The following is an 18,576-nucleotide window of genomic DNA, read 5'->3' on the forward strand; positions in this document are numbered from 1 at the left end:
GTACCTTAAAGAACTATCCAAAAAATGGTTCCTTTTCGCATCATAAACGATGTTCCAAAAAGACCTTAGAAAAAAATATAATTTTTTTAAAGAAAACATTTCTTGAACCAGATCTTTGAAGAACCCCCATAAATGCTTCAAAGAACCAGCAAATTTTTTCCCCCTTAGGCACTATAAATGGCACTCCAAAAAACAGGTTCTTGAAGGAACCATTTTCCAAATAGTTCTGTATGGATCCACCTGGTTCTACCTTTATAACAGGACTTGATAATCGATTAGGTCAAGTTAAACAACTAATTGTAAGAATTTCCAGCATTTCTGGGTTTCTTCTACTAAAACACATTTAATATTTTGGGTTCTAGGCTGTTGTTCAGACAGAACAACACGTTCTAAGATGCCAGTTTAGGATCTGTGGAACTGTGAAGAACATTTCTCACAGTTTTCTGAGGTTTATAGAACAATTAATTCACTGTAAATGAAATTACTCTTTAGATGGCGCTGCTGTTATCTGTCACCAAACCAAAAGAGGAGCTTTAAAAAACCACATAAAGAATGTAAATAATCTACATAAAGAAGTTCTTCAGTTGGTGATGGAGTTGAGAACCACTATCACTGGTTTTCTGAGTGTCTGAACTCCAGACAAGACTTTAAACTAAACAAATAATAGCTTGTATGTTTAAGATGGGTTGAAAACTAACTAAAGATAGAACCGTAGAGGATAGAAAGAAGATCTCGGTTTTTTTGTTCTCCAATGACAGAGTAGGTTCTGTTTTCTGCTCTGGGTGTCTCAGAGGAAGGACTCGGAACCCGTTCAGCTCGGTGGTTCTGTTGCCTCCCGGTGGGATAAACAAAGATCTCATCACAACCAGAGAACTCATCTGTTGCTGTTGGGAGGAAGTTTGTCCTGACGCTGCTTCCTGGTTGTTCCTCCAGAGACGAGCAGAACGTTCTAAATTAAGACAAAGAGCTGAAGAACAGACTCAGCTGTGATCCGAGTGAATGAGTTCCTTCTGCTGCAGCGACATGAAGAATTGACGGAAACACGACGTCTAACACGTTCTAGCTGCTGGCGGGTGACGCTGGTCTCACACCTGCTTTATTTCTGGTTCCTGCGGAGAACGTTTAAAGAGAACTAAGGTGGGGGAGGTCTGGGAGGAGCTCGGGGTCGGTGGACGGGTCCTCACCTTTTGGGCTCGCCTCTTCTCGGCCCTCTGGCTCTGGTGGTAGATTCGGCTGAAGTTGGAGACGATGACGGGAACCGGCAGGGCGATGACCAGAACCCCACTCAGAGAACAGATGGAACCGAAGATCTTCCCCATGATAGTCTTTGGAACCATGTCGCCGTACCTGAAAACAGATAAACACAGGTAAACCTGGGTTCTTGTCAAAACCACTTAGTCCTACAGTGAGTTTAGAGCAGAAGAACTGACATGTGAAGGTTCCACGAGGGTTTAAACCCAAACATTTTCTAGTTCTACCTTCAAGTTCTCGTTATTTTGTTCAACATTTGTGCAAATATTTAATCAAACTTTCCTAGAAAGCAAACAAAAATAACAGTTTGAGAGGAAATAAAATCTGCTGGAACAGATAAATGCCACCTCAGAAGTAGAATCTATAGCTGGCCAACAAATTATTTCCTTTTTTCATAAGTTCTCAGAATTGTTGAAATTGAGAAAGACTCGTCCAAAACATATCAGCTCTCATCCAAAATGACTAATTTTTTAAAAATCAGAAATGACTTGAAATTTGTTCAAATTGACTCGAAACTTGACCAAAATGACTTAAAAATTTGACCAAAATGACTCGAAACTTTACCAAAAAGACTCAAAACTTGACAGAAATGACTCAAAACTTGACCAAAGTGACTTAGAACTTGTTTAAAATTACTCGAAATTTGTTCAAAATGTATTAAAATTTTTCCAAAATGACTTGTAACGTGACCAAAATGACTCCAAATTTGTCCAAAATGACTCCAAATTTGTCCAAAATGACTCAAAACTTGTCCAAATTGTGTCCCACAATGCTCTCTGCTGCCTCTGGTCTCTACAGGATTAAACAGGAAGAGGCTCCACTTGGTGGAACAACCAGGAACTACAGCTGGTCTATTCTGTTTCTGCCTTGTTGGTTCATATTTTCTCGATCAATCAGATTATTATCGATCACTGGATAATCTAACATTTTTCAGGGAGGTTATTCTTCCAAAATCTTTCTTTTATTTGATATTCATGATTTTTTTTGTACTATATTTGGGTGTAAATTGGATTCCATAGAGCAACCTTTGGTTCCTGGAACAGGAAGTTGGGGTGAAGATCTTCAACTCCTAAAACACATTTAAACCAATTACACATCGATATAATCTCTTAAACTCTCACATTCTTCCACTTGTTTCTGTATTACTATTAGTAGTAGTATTTGTAGCACTTGTAATTCTAAATATCGGATGTCTTGGATGAAAGTTAAAGGTGTAAAAAGAGTATTTTTTTTAGAAAAATATGAGATTAAAACAGGCTTGTGAAACCAGCTAATTTACCCATTAATCACAAAATGTACACAATTCCTAAAAATAAAGTTAATTTAATGCTAAAACAACAGTTTTTGTTCTTCTGATTTGATGTTAATTTAAGAGACATTCTGGTGATTAGAAACTCAACTTAAATTTGTTGTTGATTTGCTGAAAGATGCTTCAGTTATTTGGAAATTAATAAATAATAAAAAAAATGTATTCATTTTAATTCAGTAATAACTCTAAACGATCCCTTTAATGTGCATTTATAACATTATTTGATGATAGAGGCTGCTGCAGGTCTGGTATTATTATTATTATCATTATTGGGTTTATGATCAGGTTTGAGTGATTTAAAGCTTCATTTCTTTGATTTATCTGCAGGTCGGACGGATTAAATCCAGTTTTTAATCCGATCATCTGAGCTGCCATCCACTTCTTCTGTCTGCTTTGTGAATAACGAGCTGCCGGTGACACAAACTCGATGACTTTTTCAGCCGATCAGCAGAAAGCGAGGCTGACGCAGCGTTTTCAGCCTCCAGAATGTGCTGCAGTTCCTCCTGAGGCCACCTGGAGGCGCCAGAGATCCGCAGCAGCAGCTTTAACCTGCAGTAAAAACATCCATCACCTCCTCAGAGTCCAGAAAGGAAGCCTCTGGCCTACTTTCACTGGCCTCCATCTCCCAGAATGCTCAGCGTCCATCCAACAGGAAACTGATCTGGAGTCAGTTTATCAATGTTTACAGGCTTCTTCTGTTTCTGGACATCTTTTGGTTTCATTTTCATTCTCTTAGTAAAAATACTTTAACTGAACATTAATCCATCGACCTCCAACTGTTCAGTCACTTCTAATAAAAACTGATTAAATTCTGTGATTTCATCTTCTTCACTGTGAATATTTTCTGGTTTATGACAGGAAACTGAAGATTTCTGAACTAAACAGACATTTGATCCACATTTTACCTTTAAGACGTTTTAGAGACAAACAGCTGATTGATCAATACAGGAAATAATGAAAAACGGAAACCAGAAAACTCCTGATTCTTGAGTTGTCTCCAAAGGACAAATAAAGTTTTTTAAAACTGAATTTAATTTAAAGTTGCTGTGTTTGTCCTCACGTTGCCGTCCTGTCCAAGGTTGACGTGTCCTCATGTTGCTGTGTTTGTCTTTGTGTTGCCGTGTTTGTCCTTGTGTTGCCAAGTTCCCGTGTCGCCATCCCGTCTTAGGAGATGTGGACTTTGTGTTGCTGTGTTGCGTTGTGTGTTGCCGTCCTGTCAAAAGTGATGTACACTCTGTGTTGCCGTGTTTGTTGCTGTGTTGATGCGTCCTCATGTTGCTGTCCCGTCTTAGGAGGCGTGGACTTTGTGTTGCCTTTGTGTTTTTCTTTATGTTGCTATGCTGTCGTCCTGTCCAAGGTTGGCATGGGTTTTGTGTTGCCATGTTTGTCCTCATGTTGCCGTGTTGCCGTCCCGTCCAATCAGACGTGGTCTTTGTGTTGCTGTGTTGCCTTTGTATTTTTCTGCATGTTGTTGTCCCGTCCAGGGTGACAAAGACGTTGTGTTGCTGTGTTTGTCCTCACGTTGCCGTCTCACCGTCCAAGGTGAAATGGACTTTGTGTTGCTGTGTGTATTGACCTGTCCTCATGTTGCTGTATTTGTCCTTGTGTTGCCTCATTGCCGTCCCGTCCAAGGTGACATGGAGTTTGTGTTGTTGTGTTTATCTTTGTGTTGCCGTCACGTATAAGGTGATGTGGACTTGGTGTTTTTGTGTATGTTGCTGAGTTGTCATCCTGAGTTGACGTAGACTTTGTGTTGTTGTATGTTGTCATGTTTGTCCTCATGTTGCCGTGTTGCCGTGCATCCAAGGATAAACTGACTTTATGTTGCCATGTTGATCAAACTGTTGTGGACTTTGTGTTACCGTCTATATTGCCGCCCATCCAAGGTGATATCCACTTTGTGTTGCCTTTTGTGTTGCTGTCCTGTCCAAGGTTGACATAGATTTTGTGTTGCGTGTATGTTTCTGTGTACTCATGTTGCCAAGTTGCCGTGTCGTCCAAGGAGACAAAGACTTTGTGTTGCTGTGTTGTTGTGTATATTGCTGTGATGCCTTGTGTGTTGCTGTCCCGTCCAAGGTTGCCGTGGACTTTGTTTCGGTGAAAAATGACTCGTCTCCTTCAGACCTTCAGCCGCGGCGTCTCAGAACCGACCAATCAGAGGAGGCGACCTTCAGTTCTCATTCTCAGAGTCACAAAACAACAGAAAACAGATTTAGAAACTCAGACCAGGTGTGTGTTGGTGTGTGTTAGTGTGTGTTATTGTGTGTTGGTGTGTGTTAGTGTCATGTAACAACATCCTTTATCATGGAGGACGAGTGTGTCGACTTTGGTGTGTGTTTACCTCATTAACACAATAATACACATTCTAACACACACTAACACACACTAATACACACCAACAGACACAAACACACACTAATACACACCAACAGACACACACTGTTTCCCTGTAAATGAGATTTTCATCATTGATCACTAATATTTTCCATCTTATTTTGGTCATTTTGTGCCCAACTTTGGCAATTCTTGGCCTCGTTTTGTCATTTTGTGTTTAATTTGGGTGCTTGTTGCCTCATTTCTGTCATTTTGTGCCACATTTTGTGTAATTTTGTTGTGATTTTATGTGTTATTTCTGCTGTGTTTTCTGTCACAATCATTTTGTGGCTTATATTGGTCCTTTTGTGCCAAATTTAGGTAATTTTTGGTCTTTTGTTGTCATTTTGTGCCACATTTTGGTCATTTTGTGTAAATTTTTTGTAATATGTTTTTTTCCATCATGTAGTCTTTCATCTTGGTCATTTTGTGTCATTTTGACATTTTGCATCTTATATTGGTGATTTTGTGCCTGATTTTGTCATTTTGTATTTCATTTTGGTCATTTTGTGTCTCATTCTGCCTGTTTTCTGCCATATTTTGGTCGTTTTATGTCTCATTTTGGTCGTTTCAAGTGTCATTTAGGTCGTTTTAAGTCTCATTTTGTGTCTGATTTTGGTCATTTTTGTGTCTGATTTTGTTCGTTTTGTGTCTCCTACTGGTGCCTAGCTCGTCCCTTCATTCACCCTGATCCACCTGCAGACAAGTCAAGCGTTTCTTTTCGTCTTCAAACCAAAGAAGCACCAGAACCCAACAAGACTTGGGCTCTGATCCGTGAATCTAAATGCAGCTGTGAAGTGAGGAGGAGGAAGAGGATGAAGAGCCTCGTCGCTCTGATAAAACAACGACAGAAGAAGAAGAAGAAAGAAGCTAAAGGCCACAGCTTTTATTCATCTATTTTTAAACGCGTCATGGTGACGGATTGGAGCTGTCAGTCAACATCCATCATCCTTCAACCACATTCACCGCCTCTATGAGGACATTTATTAATACAACACAGACACACACACACGCCTTTAAAACCCTAATCTGAAGCTAAAATCACATCTCAAACTGTCCTATAAAGATTTGTAGCAGAGCGAGGACCAGAAACGAGGTCTGATTTGTCCTCACAAGAGTAGACAAGCACACAAACACACTCTGATCTGAATGCATGAAAACAGCCTGATTGGTTGGACCTCCGACCTCCCAACACACACACACACACACACACACACACACACACACACACACACACACACACACACACACACACACACACACACACACACACACACACACACACACACACACACCTTTAATCCAACAGTCTCTGAAAGCAGAAACGCTGAAGAATCTGATTTAAGGAGGAACCAGGTTTTCATCTACAGAACCTGAATCTGGTTTAAAGTTTAACTTCCTCACGTTCTCACATCTTTATGTTTAGAGTCAGAACCAACTTTAAGAACAAGAAGAACCAGAAGTCCGGTAGACGTTATAGACGTTATAAACTCTTCCAGGACGTCTAGAACCAGAAACCAGAACCCTGATCTCAGCATCAGTCTTCAGTTACACCAGGAGACACGAAAATGGACTGAATCCACAGAACATGACTCCAGAACAAGCTTAAAAACAGTCCAAAACTGGTCTAAAACCAGTTTAAAAACAGTCCAAAACTGGTCTAAAACCAGTTTAAAAACAGTCCAAAACCGAGTCAGAATCCAGTCCCAAACCAAGAACTAAACCACTCCAAAATGAGATCAAACCCAGTGTAACAGTGCATATGTGATTAAATAATTCCACTTGCTGCAATTTAGTTGTGTTTATTGTTATTGGCTCAGTGGCGCCCTCTCTGGAGCTGTGGTGCAGCTGGCGTTGGTGGCACTGTCAGTTGCACGAGATAGGTCAGAGGGCACAGCACGGGACCATAAACGGTTTCTTTTGTGTTGTCCTTTTATTTATTTATTCAGTACTGTTACATTCTGTGTTGAGTAGATAAGGTAGGTTGTGTTTTTTTTTTCCTCTCTTTTCCCTGTCCCCAGGTATGCTCAGTGGGAGTGGCCAGGTGCACCTGTGGCTCGTTACCAATCGGCAGGGATGGTTAAAAGATGAGGCGGCCTGAACGTCATGGCCAGTGGGCCAGATCAGCTGCCAGAGTGTGGTGTGGTGTTGTGTTGTCTCGCACGGGTCTAAGGGACCCGTGTTGGATCATTTGGAGTGCTGTGTTGGATTTGTCTTGCTGGATAAAATAAACGTCTTATCGGTTGACGTCTCACCAACAGATTTCCTGCCTCTTTGTTGTCGTACGTGTTGCTTCCCTCATCCCCTAGCTGTCGGGACGTAACAAGTACATGTGCAATATGATTTATCCAGATGTTGAATGGAGTGTGTTCATATGTATTTAATGTTTTATGTGTTTGGAGATGTGATTGGGGAGTGTGGGACACTCTGGGAGCTAGCTACGTAGCGAGCACGAGTTAATGCACATGCTCTTCTCCTTAGTCTGCTGTGCACGGGACAAGTGAGCCTGCTGACCAGAGATTTCTGTATTTTACCAGAATAAACGGCACAAAAGGAGATGTCTCAGCCTTCCGACTTATTTATTACAAAAATAGCACAACGCAGAGTCGAGAGGTTTGAACAAGCCGGTGACGGAGTGTTGCTGTGCATGTTTACACCAGGCTCAAAACAAAGTTAGAAACCGTCCCCCAAACAAGTTAGAAATCCTAAACCATTTCTAAACCAAGGATAAAACCAGTCCAAACCAGTCCTAAACCATGGATAAAACCAGTCCAAAACCAGTCCCAAACCATGGATAAAACCTGTCCTAAACCAAGGACAAAACCAGTCCAAAACCAGTCCTAAACCATGGATAAAACCAGTCCAAAACCAGTCCTAAACCATGGATAAAACCAGACCAAAACCAGTCCTAAACCATGGATAAAACCAGTCCAAACCAGTCCTAAACCGAGGATAAAACCAGTCCAAACCAGTCCTAGACCATGGATAAAACCAGTCCAAACCAGTCCTAAACCATGGATAAAACCAGTCCAAAACCAGTCCTAAACCATGGATAAAACCAGACCAAAACCAGTCCTAAACCATGGATAAAACCAGTCCAAACCAGTCCTAAACCGAGGATAAAACCAGTCCAAACCAGTCCTAAACCGAGGATAAAACCAGTCCAAACCAGTCCTAAACCAAGGATAAAACCAGTCCAAAACCAAGGATAAAACCAGTCCAAACCAGTCCTAGACCATGGATAAAACCAGTCCAAACCAGTCCTAAACCATGGATAAAACTAGTCCAAAACCAAGGACAAAACCAGTCCAAAACCAGTCCTAAACCATGGATAAAACCAGTCCTAAACCATGGATAAAACCAGACCAAAACCAGTCCTAAACCATGGATAAAACCAGTCCAAACCAGTCCTAAACCGAGGATAAAACCAGTCCAAACCAGTCCTAAACCGAGGATAAAACCAGTCCAAACCAGTCCTAAACCAAGGATAAAACCAGTCCAAACCAGTCCTAGACCATGGATAAAACCAGTCCAAACCAGTCCTAAACCATGGATAAAACCAGTCCAGAACCAGTCCTAAACCAAGGATAAAACCAGTCCAAAACCAGACCTAAACCAAGGATAAAACCAGTCCAAAACCAGTCCTAAACCATGGATAAAAACAGTCCAAAACCATGGCTAAAACCAGTCCAAGATTAATCATGTGGAAAACCAGCCTAAAACCAAGTTTAAACCCAGGCTAAACCCAGTTCAAAACAAAGTCAGAAACCAGACCAAAACCAATTCCAAAATCAGCCTAAATGAGAAAAACCAGTCCAGAATCAAGTCCCAAAACCAGCAGAAAGCAACGCTCTAAAGCAGTAATAAATTGGTCCAAAACGAACCCTGTTAGAGACCAGTCCAAAAGCAAGTCCCAAACCAATTGCAGAAACCAGTTACAGTCTTAAAATAAGGATAAAACCAGTTTTAAACTGGTCCAAAGTTAGAAACCAGTCCAGAAGCATGCCAAAAACCAGGTCAGAAACCGGCCCAAAACCAATGATAAAACTAGGCTAAACTCAAGTCCAAAATCAGACTAAAATTAAGCCAAAAACTAGTCTAGAAACTGTCCAAAAACTAGTCCAAAACTAGGCTTAAGCAAGGTTAGAAACTGGTCCAAAACAAATTTATAACCAGGTCAGAAACCAGTCTAGAACCAAGTCTCACATCGGACCGAAATCAAGTCCATAACAGTTGTAGAAACCAGTTAATAACCAGCCTTAAAACAAAGATCAAACCAGTTCAGAACTGGTCCAAAGCAAAGTTAGAGATTAGTCCCGAAATCAGACCAAAACGAGTCAGAAATCTGCCAGAAATCAAACTAGAACCAGTGTAAAACCAAGCTAGAAATCGGTCCAAAACCAGTCCTAAACCAAGGATAAAACTAGACGATGTCCAAAATCAGCCCAAAATCAAGAGGAAAAACCAGTCTAAAAACCAGGCTAAAACCAGTCCAACGCAAAGTTAGAAACCAACCCAAAACCATGTCCAAAACCAACTGATAACCACAAGAAAAAATGTCCAAAACCAACTGATAACTACAAGAAAAAATGTCCAAAACCAACTGATAACTACAAGAAAAAATGTCCAAAACCAACTGATAACCATAAGAAAAAATGTCCAAAACCAACTGATAACTACAAGAAAAAATGTCCAAAACCAACTGATAACTACAAGAAAAAATGTCCAAAACCAACTGATAACCACAAGAAAAAATGTCCAAAACCAACTGATAACCACAAGAAAAAATGTCCAAAACAAGGCTAAAACAAAGTTAGAAACCAGTCCAGAAATCGGACCAAAACCAGGCTAAACTGAGGATAAAACCAGTCCAGGACCAAGTCCAAAACCAGACAAAACCTACATCCCAAGTCAGCCCAAAGACAAGTTAGAAACCCACCAAAAATCTAAGTAGAACCAGTCCAAAACCAAGAGTAAACGCAGTCTAAAACCAGTCCAGAACCAAGTCCCAAGTTAGGCCAACCAGTCTTAACCCGAAGATAAAACTACTCCAAGACCGAGTCCAAAACCCGAGTCTAGAACCAGTCTGAGCTGAATCCCCAACAGCTGACACAAATCTAGAAAGACACGAGTTAAACTGAAGAAAACATCAGAATAAAGATCAAAGATCAGAAATGACGTTCAACAACGTTCAGACACCAAACCACCTGGAGGTCAGAGACAGGAAACAGGACAAACTGTTTGTCTAAAGTCTTCATGTTTTCATCCTGAAGACCATCAGAGACACCAGAAGATGATAAATATGACTTTTAATGGATGGAAATGAGTTTAATTAAAGTTTTTACATCTAAATGACCTGAATCTGGTGTTAAAGGTTGAACAAAATGGCAGAGTTAAAGACGTGAAGCTTCATCACTCAGCTGCTGTGAGACGTTCCTCAGAACATCAGTCACATCTGCAGCTGGAACGTCGTCCATCACTCCACTCTGTTTGTTCTGCGGTTCTCAATTACAGTCTAATGATCCACAGTTTGTCCTTCATACCACAAACCTCCACGTTCTCCATCATCCTGGGGATCATTAACGGAGGATCTCACTCACAAACATCCATTAGGCAGCAGCTGGAGAACGAGGAGGACGAGTTCACGCAGAGAACATACTAATGTGTTCCTCAGCGGTCCACATTCTGCATTAATAAGCTCTGAAAATAGAACCTAACTGAGAGAACGTCCGTGACACCGGTGCAGTGAATCAGCCGTTTCACTTTCCGTCACCGACACGGTTTCCTGCTGACCTGATTTCTGCCTCGAGAACCCGATACATGGACCCATTTAGTGCAATGACGGGTTCTAACACGGAACACGCAACCGGAATGTGGGTTAGTAAGTTTCTGCCCACAGAACCCCACCTAACAGCAGATACTGGGGTTCTTAAGACGGCGAGCGGTTCTGACGGGGTTTAAAGGGACTAGCAGGAGGTTCTACTGCACCTTCAGGAGATCTTGACATGAAATGGGAAAAGTATAAAAAAAATGATGTATGTTTAGGATTGAAAAATGGTAAATAATTATAAAAATTATTTACCATTTTTCCATAAGTCACTATTTGATACTTGCAGTTCTTTTTTTCTTGTTTTTAAAATCAGTTTTACAGGTTTTAGGCATTACAGTATTCCATTATTTTCTAAGGTATCTTTTCTGGAACCCTTAATGCCAGATTGTCTTTTTCTTTTAGGGATTTTTTTTTAATTTTACAGTATAATCCACAAACCAGTGGTTATGTCCATCTTTTACATAGAGCTTATCATCTAGAACCTCATTAAAGAACCACTTCCATGTCTTAATTACAAAACTAGTCCAAAACCAAGTTAGAGGCCAGTTCAGAAGCAAGTCCTAAACCCGTCCAAAATTAAGGGAAAAACCAGTCCAGAACCAACATTCACATCAGATTAAAATCAAGTCCAAAACTGTAGTGACCAGGATGAAACCAGTCCAAACAAGTCCAAAGCAAAGTTAGAAAACAACCAAAAACCATGAGAAAAATTGCCCAAAGCTAAGCTAAAACAAGCTAGAAACCAGTCCAAAAGAAATTCAAAACCAGGTTAGAAACCAGTCCAGAACCAAGTCCCACATCAGATAAGAATCAAGTCCAAAACAACTGTCGAGACCAGTTAATTACCAGCAAATAAAACCAGTCTAAAACTGGTCCCAAACTAAATTAGAAACCAGTCTAAAACTAGGTTAGAAACCCACCAAAAGTCAAACCAAAAAGAGGCTTAACCTATGTCCAAAACCAAGTCCAAACCAAGAGTAAAAACTGTCTAAAACTAGTCCAGAGCAAAGTTAGAAACCAGGAAAAAAACTCTGACCAAACCAGTCCGAAATCAGTCCAAAATAAAGAGATAAAACCAGTACAGAACCAAGTCCAAAACCAGGCAAAGCCTTTGTCCCCAAATGAGTCTAAAACCAAGTTAGAAACCAGTCTAAAACCAACCACAAACCAATAGTAAAAGCCATCTAAAACTAGCCCAAAGTCAAGTTAGAAACCGGTCTAAAAACCAGACCAGATCCACTCTTAAACAGTCCTAAACCGAGGATAAAACTACTCCAAGACCAAGTCCAAAACCTGAGTCTAGAACCAGTCTGAGCTGAAGCCCCAACAACTGACATGAATCTAGAAAGACACGACTTAAACAGAAGAAAACATCAGAATAAAGATTAAAGATCATAAATGACACCAGGATAATACTTTATATATGATATATATTTTACAGTAGAATCCATAAACCAGCGGCTACGTCCATCTATTACCATCTAGAACCTCATTAAAGAACCCAACGCCAGCAGCAGAACCCTGTTAGACATCCTCCAGTCTCCAGATGGTGGTGGAGGTTTAACGTCAGCTCTGATCCTCCATCTCCATCATTAATCCTCCTGCTCAGATCACATTAATCTACCTGCACATCGCTTCGTAATTACAGCAGACAGAAGCTCTCGACCTGCGACCAGATCAGAGAACGTTTAGAACGTTTAGAGGATCTCAGCAGGAAGTAGAACACCCAGGTCAGATCATGGAAGCTGCTGGTTCATTTACAGAACTACACAAAATACTGAATTTACAGCGGAAATAGAGGAAAAATCTGCTGGAAACTCGTCAACGCTGCAGTCTCACTTTTCTAACATTTATTTGCATCTTTTATAGATTCTGAGATATTTTATTCCGTAAAATAAACAATATTTTACTGTTTTTCTACTTCTTCCACAGTATTAAACCTTATTAGAATCTCTGATGTTAACATTTAACGTCTCTTTGTGGTCGTTTTGTGTCTTTTCTGCTCATTTTGTGTGTCTTTGTGGTTGTTTTGTGTTTCTTTGTGGTTGTATTTTGTGGATTTTATTCTCAAAAATGAACTGTATTTTACAGTTTTTCTGAGTCTCATGGTGTTTGGTTTGTGTCTCTTCTGATTATTTGATGAATAAAATTATTCTCTTCTGCTTGAGGAAATTCAACCTCAATTAAGAAAAGTGGTTAAAAAACAAATTGCTGTTTTTCTCCCAGTTCTTATCGTTTTACTGCCTGAAACGTGTTTGAATGAAGAAATCCTTTATGGAGATAAAAAAAAACACCCTGCAGGAGTGATTTTCTGTTTTTAACCGACTGAAAGTAGATAAATGATGTTAAATATTGTGAGTATCAGACTAGAAAACATTCAAATGTCCACAGAAAACGTTTGATTTTCTTAGAATAAAAGTTGAATTCTGTGTTTAAATTGTGAAATTACACTAAAGAATCTGATTGAAGCATCTCAGATGAAATCTTTCTGCTAAACATGATTATTGGACATCAGTAAACCTCCATGTGTGATGTTTTATGGTTTTTATGTCTTTATTGTGTCTTTTTGTGGTAATTTTGTGTCTCTTTGTGGTTGTTTTGTGTCTCTTTGCAGCTGTCTTATGTCTCTTTGTAGTTGCTGATGTTTTACATTTTTAAAAAAAAAAATATCTTTCTTCTGATTTTTTTCCACTCTCATGTTCTGCTCTTGATGTCGATCCGGTTAATTAAAATCTGAATTTATGCTTTAAAATAAACATCATCAAACTAAACCGAGTCCTCTGGTTGAATCTTTCATCAGTTTGATCTCAAACAAAAGAAATAATTCAGTCAAACTGCAGCAGGGAGATAAAAACACGAGGAAATAAAACTCTCAGACGTCAGAAACAGCTCTTCAGAATGATCTCTTCTTTAAGGAACCTGGAATATTTCTGCTGAAGCACTGAGAGAACAGATATTGATGTGAGAACAGAGAGTGATCGATCAGCTCGGAGCGGTTTAATCGCTGTGAAGGCGAAGAGAGATGCATCAAAACCCTGATCTGTTCCCAGACCTGCAGCCGTTTATAACAGCTGACAGATAATCCATGGGTTCCTCCAGAACCTCCCACTGTCGATCCATCCATCAGGTCTAACTGGACTCAGAACACTTCATCCCTCATCCTGTTGGAGTGTTTGTTTAAGGTTCTGATCAGCAGAACGTCTGCATGAGCAGCGATGAGACTGATGGAGACTCAATCGTCTGGTTGAGTCTCATTAAACAACATGGACTCATTAAAACACTGCGCTGACCTCATGGAACTAGTCCGAAACCAGTCCAGAAACTAGTCCGAAACCAGTCCAAAACAAATTCAAAACCAGGTTAGAAACCAGTCTAGAACCAAGTCCCACGTCAGATTAAAATCAAGTCCGAAACAACTGTAGAGACCAGTTAATAACCAGCCTTAAAACAAGGATAAAACCAGTTCAGAACTGGTCCAAAACAAAGTTAGGAACCAGTCCATAAATCAGACCAAACTATGACAAAACCGAGGAAAAAAACAGTGCAAACCCAAGTCCAAAATCAGCCCAAAAGCAATTTAGAAACCAGCCAAAAATCAAACCAGAGCCAGTCCACAACCAACCAAAAACCATGAGAACAACCAGTCCGAAACAAGCTTAAAACGAGGTTACAAACCAGTCCAGAACCAAGTCCCACATCAGATTAAAATCAAGTCCGAAACAATAACCAGCCTTAAAACAAGGCTAAAACCAGTTCAGAACTGGTCCAGAGCAAAGTTAGGAACCAGTCCAGAAACTAGACCAAAACCAGCCCAAAATGAAAAGAAAAACCTGTCCAAAACCAACCAGAACCCATGAGAACGTTACTCATCCTAATGAGATCAGGGCAGCAAGTTCTCACATAAACTACAGGTCTGGTTCTATAAACAACGGTACGCCAACAACACCCAGGAACAAGGATTAGAACAAAATTTTTTTTTAGTGTCAACATTCAGAGGATTATACTGATTACTGGCACTTTCTGACGATCAATACTGTTATTTTTAACCATCAACTATCAATAAGTTGAATGTTCCGCCTCCTCTCTGTCTGTTGTCAGTCTGGGGTCTCAGCAAAGTCCCGCCCACAGCTTGATCTGATTGGTTAAATGTCACGTCCGTCACTGGAAGCGATTGTTTATGCAGAGAGACAGATGAGCACATGATCTGAGCATGTGCTCACCTGTTACACTAAAAATAGCAGAATAATCCACCTGTTGGTGCAGCTGGAACTGATTCTGCTAACAATGCTAGGCTGATGCTAACACTGAGAGGTTAGCTGTACCTCTTAACCCAAAGCTAATGCTATCTGTGGCAAAGTAACATGTTTCTAAAGTCAGATTAACTTTAACTCTGTGTTATAACTGACAGACTCCTCAAGAAGCAGAAGCATCAACACAAATCAGGACATTAGTTGCTTTCACAGCAGCTAACGCTATGCTAACAGCTAGCAGCTAAGTTAGCAGCAGCCACACATTAATCTATAGCTGCTTTCACAGCGGCCAATGCTACACGAACAGCTAGCAGCTAAGTTAGCAGCAGCCACAGGTAACTCTATCGCTGCTTTCACAGTGGCTAATGCTATGCTAACAGCAAACAACTAAGTTAGTAGGAGCCACAGATTACTCTATTGCTGCTGTCACAGTGGGTAATGCTATGCTAACAGCAAAGAATTAAGTTAGCAGCTGCCACAGGTTACTCTATCGCTGCTTTCACAGTGGCTAATGCTACGCTAACAGTACTGTTTCTGTACTGTTTTTTGTACAGTTTGTTTTTGTACATTTTTTGTACAGTTAGATTATGTACCCTACATTTTTTAAGTGTATACTTTTAAACCAGTCAGAGTCTCTCTCTGTTCTGCTGTCGGTGGCGGTGCTGCAGTGCATGCTGGGAACCTGATAAACAATTCAGTGAAACTCTTTACAAACACGCAGAGGCGGCGTGTTTTTACTAGCTAATTAATTAGCTGCTGACAGGTAATAACAGGAAGCTCCGCCTCCTTCTGTCCTGATTTATCTTACCTGTCACTCCTCCCATTCTCTACCTGAACTCTGTTACCCCGAACACCTGAACGAAGACCTTCAACCCCCTGAGATTAAAGTCACACAAATGTAGCTCAAGATTCTACACAATTTTGTGTCTCTTTGTGGTCATTTTGTGTGTCTTTGTGGCGGTTTTGTGTCTCTTTGTGGTCGTTTTGTGTGTCTTTGTGGTCATTTTGTGTGTCTTTGTGGTCGTTTGTGTGTCTTTGTGGTCGTTTTGTGTCTTTGTGGTCGTTTTGTGTCTCTTTGTGGTCGTTTTGTGTGTCTTTGTGGTCGTTTCGTGTCTTTTTTTGTCTCTTTGTGGTCGTTTTGTGTGTCTTTGTGGTCGTTTTGTGTGTCTTTGTGGTCAGTTTCTGTCAACAACAAAACTCGATTCTCTTTTATATAAAGATTCAGTCTATGTGAAGATTTATATGACATAAAACACCTCACTGTGTGTGCTTGTCCTAGTGTGTGTGTGTGTTTTGGCTGTTTGTTCACTTTGGTCTCTGTTCAACAGATTAAGGAGCCAAAAGGCTTCAGTGGCAGTTTAATCATCGTGTCTGATCCTTTAACCTGCAGCTACACAATACATGATAATCCACTTTAAAACACACGCTAGAACATACACACACGCACACCTACGCACTCGCACACACATGCACACACACACACACTAGAACACACACACAGACGCTGGCAGGATGCTGGAGTTTTAAGACTCATATTTCAGGAGGGATTTTTGGGTTTTACCATTTTTTCCTTCAGTCTGATGGTTTTTATCTGTTTCTGGTTTCAGTCAAACAGCTGAGAAGAACCTGAACAGAACCTCTTGAGAACCATCTGGTTCTTCATCCACAGTAACTTTATTAATGATCAGAGTTCTACCTTCAGACTGAGAATGTCTCTACAGTTCCAGGTCCTTGAAGTCCATAGAGGAGAACGTCTCCTGGAGAAAGTTCTAGAGTAGACCTACCGACACCTGGAGAAAGTTCTAGACTAGACCTACCGACAACTGGAGAAAGTTCTAGAGTAGACCTACCGACACCTGGAGAAAGTTCTAGACTAGACCTACTGACATCTGGAGAAAGTTCTAGAGTAGACCTACCGACACCTGGAGAAAGTTCTAGACTAGACCTACCGACACCTGGAGAAAGTTCTAGAGTGGACCTACCGACATCTGGAGAAAGTTCTAGAGTACACCTACTCTAGAGCTTTCTCCAGGGGATGTTCTCCTCACTTAGAACAATCCAGGTTCTTGAGTCCATAGAGGTGGGTCCAGATTTATCAGAACTTCATCAGTCCAGCAGAGAGAACCATGACATTTAGGAGGAAAAACATCTGAGTGACTGAGAACCCTCTCTGGGTTTCTGGTCATGTGACTTCATTAGTGTGTGTTCTAGTGTGTGTGTGTGTGTGTGTGTGTGTGTGTGTGTGTGTGTGTGTGTGTGTGTGTGTGTGTGTGTGTGTGTGTGTGTGTGTTCTAGTGTGTGTGTGCGCGTGTGTTCTAGTGTGCGTGTGTGTGTGTGTGTGTGTGTGTGTGTGTTCTAGTGTGTGTGTGTGTGTAGCGTGTGATGAGGTTTACATTAATTGGATTAAAGCTCATTAAAGGTTTTAGAGAACAGAAGAAGAAAATCGTATAAGAACCAACGAAGAAGAGACAATCTGCGTCTAACCGACACATCAGAGGTTCTCCGGGGAACATCCTCTTCAGACCCAACAAAGGTTCCTAAAAAAACATCAAAACAGGCTCTCTTAATGACCGTCAATGATGCTCTAAAGAACTTTTGCAGAAAAAATGGTTCTTTAAGGAACCATCTCTTTTACTCTCAACGCACTCAACGGTTCTCTATAGAACTGCCAAAGGTTCCTCATCGAACCATCAAAACTTGCTCCAGGAATGATGCTACAACAACAATAGGTTCTTTAAGGAACCATTTTTGAAAACAACGACCACATTTTTCTCAAAGAACCATCAAATATGGTGCCTTTAGAACTCCAGCAAAATATGCTCTTTAAGGAATCATATTTGTCAAACGGTTCTTAAAGAAACATTCAATAATTATCAAATAAACGACACCTTTAGGCGCCAGAACTGAAACTCCAAAGAACTTTTGCAGAAATAGGTTCTTCAAGGAACCAAATCTTCAAATGGTTCTCTATAGAACTTCCAAAGGTTCCTAATTGAACTATCGAAAACTAGTTCCATGAATGATGCTACAGCAACAACAGGTTCTTTAAGGAACCATTTCTGAAAACAATGACCAAACTTTTCTCAAAGAACCATCAAATATGGTTCCTTTAGAACTCCAGCAAAATATGTTATTCAGGGAATCCTTTCTTTTAAATGCCTCTAATAACTACCAAATAAATGACACCTTCAGAACTGAAACTTCAAAGAACTTTTGCAGAAATAGGTTCTTCAAGGAACCAAATCTTCAAACGTTTTTTAATAGAACTGCCAAAGGTTCCTCAAAGATCCGTCACAAAAGATTCCTTTAAGCACCATAAATGGTTCTAGGAAGAACGGTGACTTATTTATTTACAGTTTATTTTTTCTTGATTTATTTTTTCTGGAGTTTTTTTTACAGTTTTTTCTGCCTTTTTTCCTTTGTTCATATTTTTTATGCTATTTTTTTTCTTATGGATTTTCAGACACCAGATTTAAATTTTTACTGTTTTTAACAGTTTGTGGCGTCTTTGCAGAACGATTGTCAATATTTTTATTTATTTATTTACAGTTTAATGTGTTGTT

The 18,576-nt window shown here is 40.2% G+C and overlaps 1 protein-coding gene and 1 long non-coding RNA gene across 5 annotated transcripts in view; one reads left to right on the forward strand and one right to left on the reverse strand.

The window, feature by feature from the left end:
- Positions 1-18,576, reverse strand: part of LOC111562829 (potassium voltage-gated channel subfamily D member 2-like) — a 92,613-nt gene that overhangs the window by 19,612 nt on the left and 54,425 nt on the right. For all 4 annotated transcript variants that reach the window (XM_023261573.3, XM_035944141.2, XM_023261571.3 and 1 more), the window contains one exon: positions 1,185-1,347. In XM_023261573.3, the coding sequence (XP_023117341.1) occupies positions 1,185-1,347 (163 nt within the window). The remainder of the gene's footprint in view (positions 1-1,184; positions 1,348-18,576) is intronic.
- Positions 1,228-3,589, forward strand: LOC129347897 (uncharacterized). Its single transcript, XR_008600220.1, has 2 exons — positions 1,228-1,367; positions 2,888-3,589. It is a non-coding gene; the product is annotated as an uncharacterized LOC129347897 (long non-coding RNA).

Source organism: Amphiprion ocellaris, chromosome 21, assembly GCF_022539595.1.
Source record: "Amphiprion ocellaris isolate individual 3 ecotype Okinawa chromosome 21, ASM2253959v1, whole genome shotgun sequence".
Classification (NCBI taxonomy): Eukaryota; Metazoa; Chordata; class Actinopteri; family Pomacentridae; genus Amphiprion; species Amphiprion ocellaris.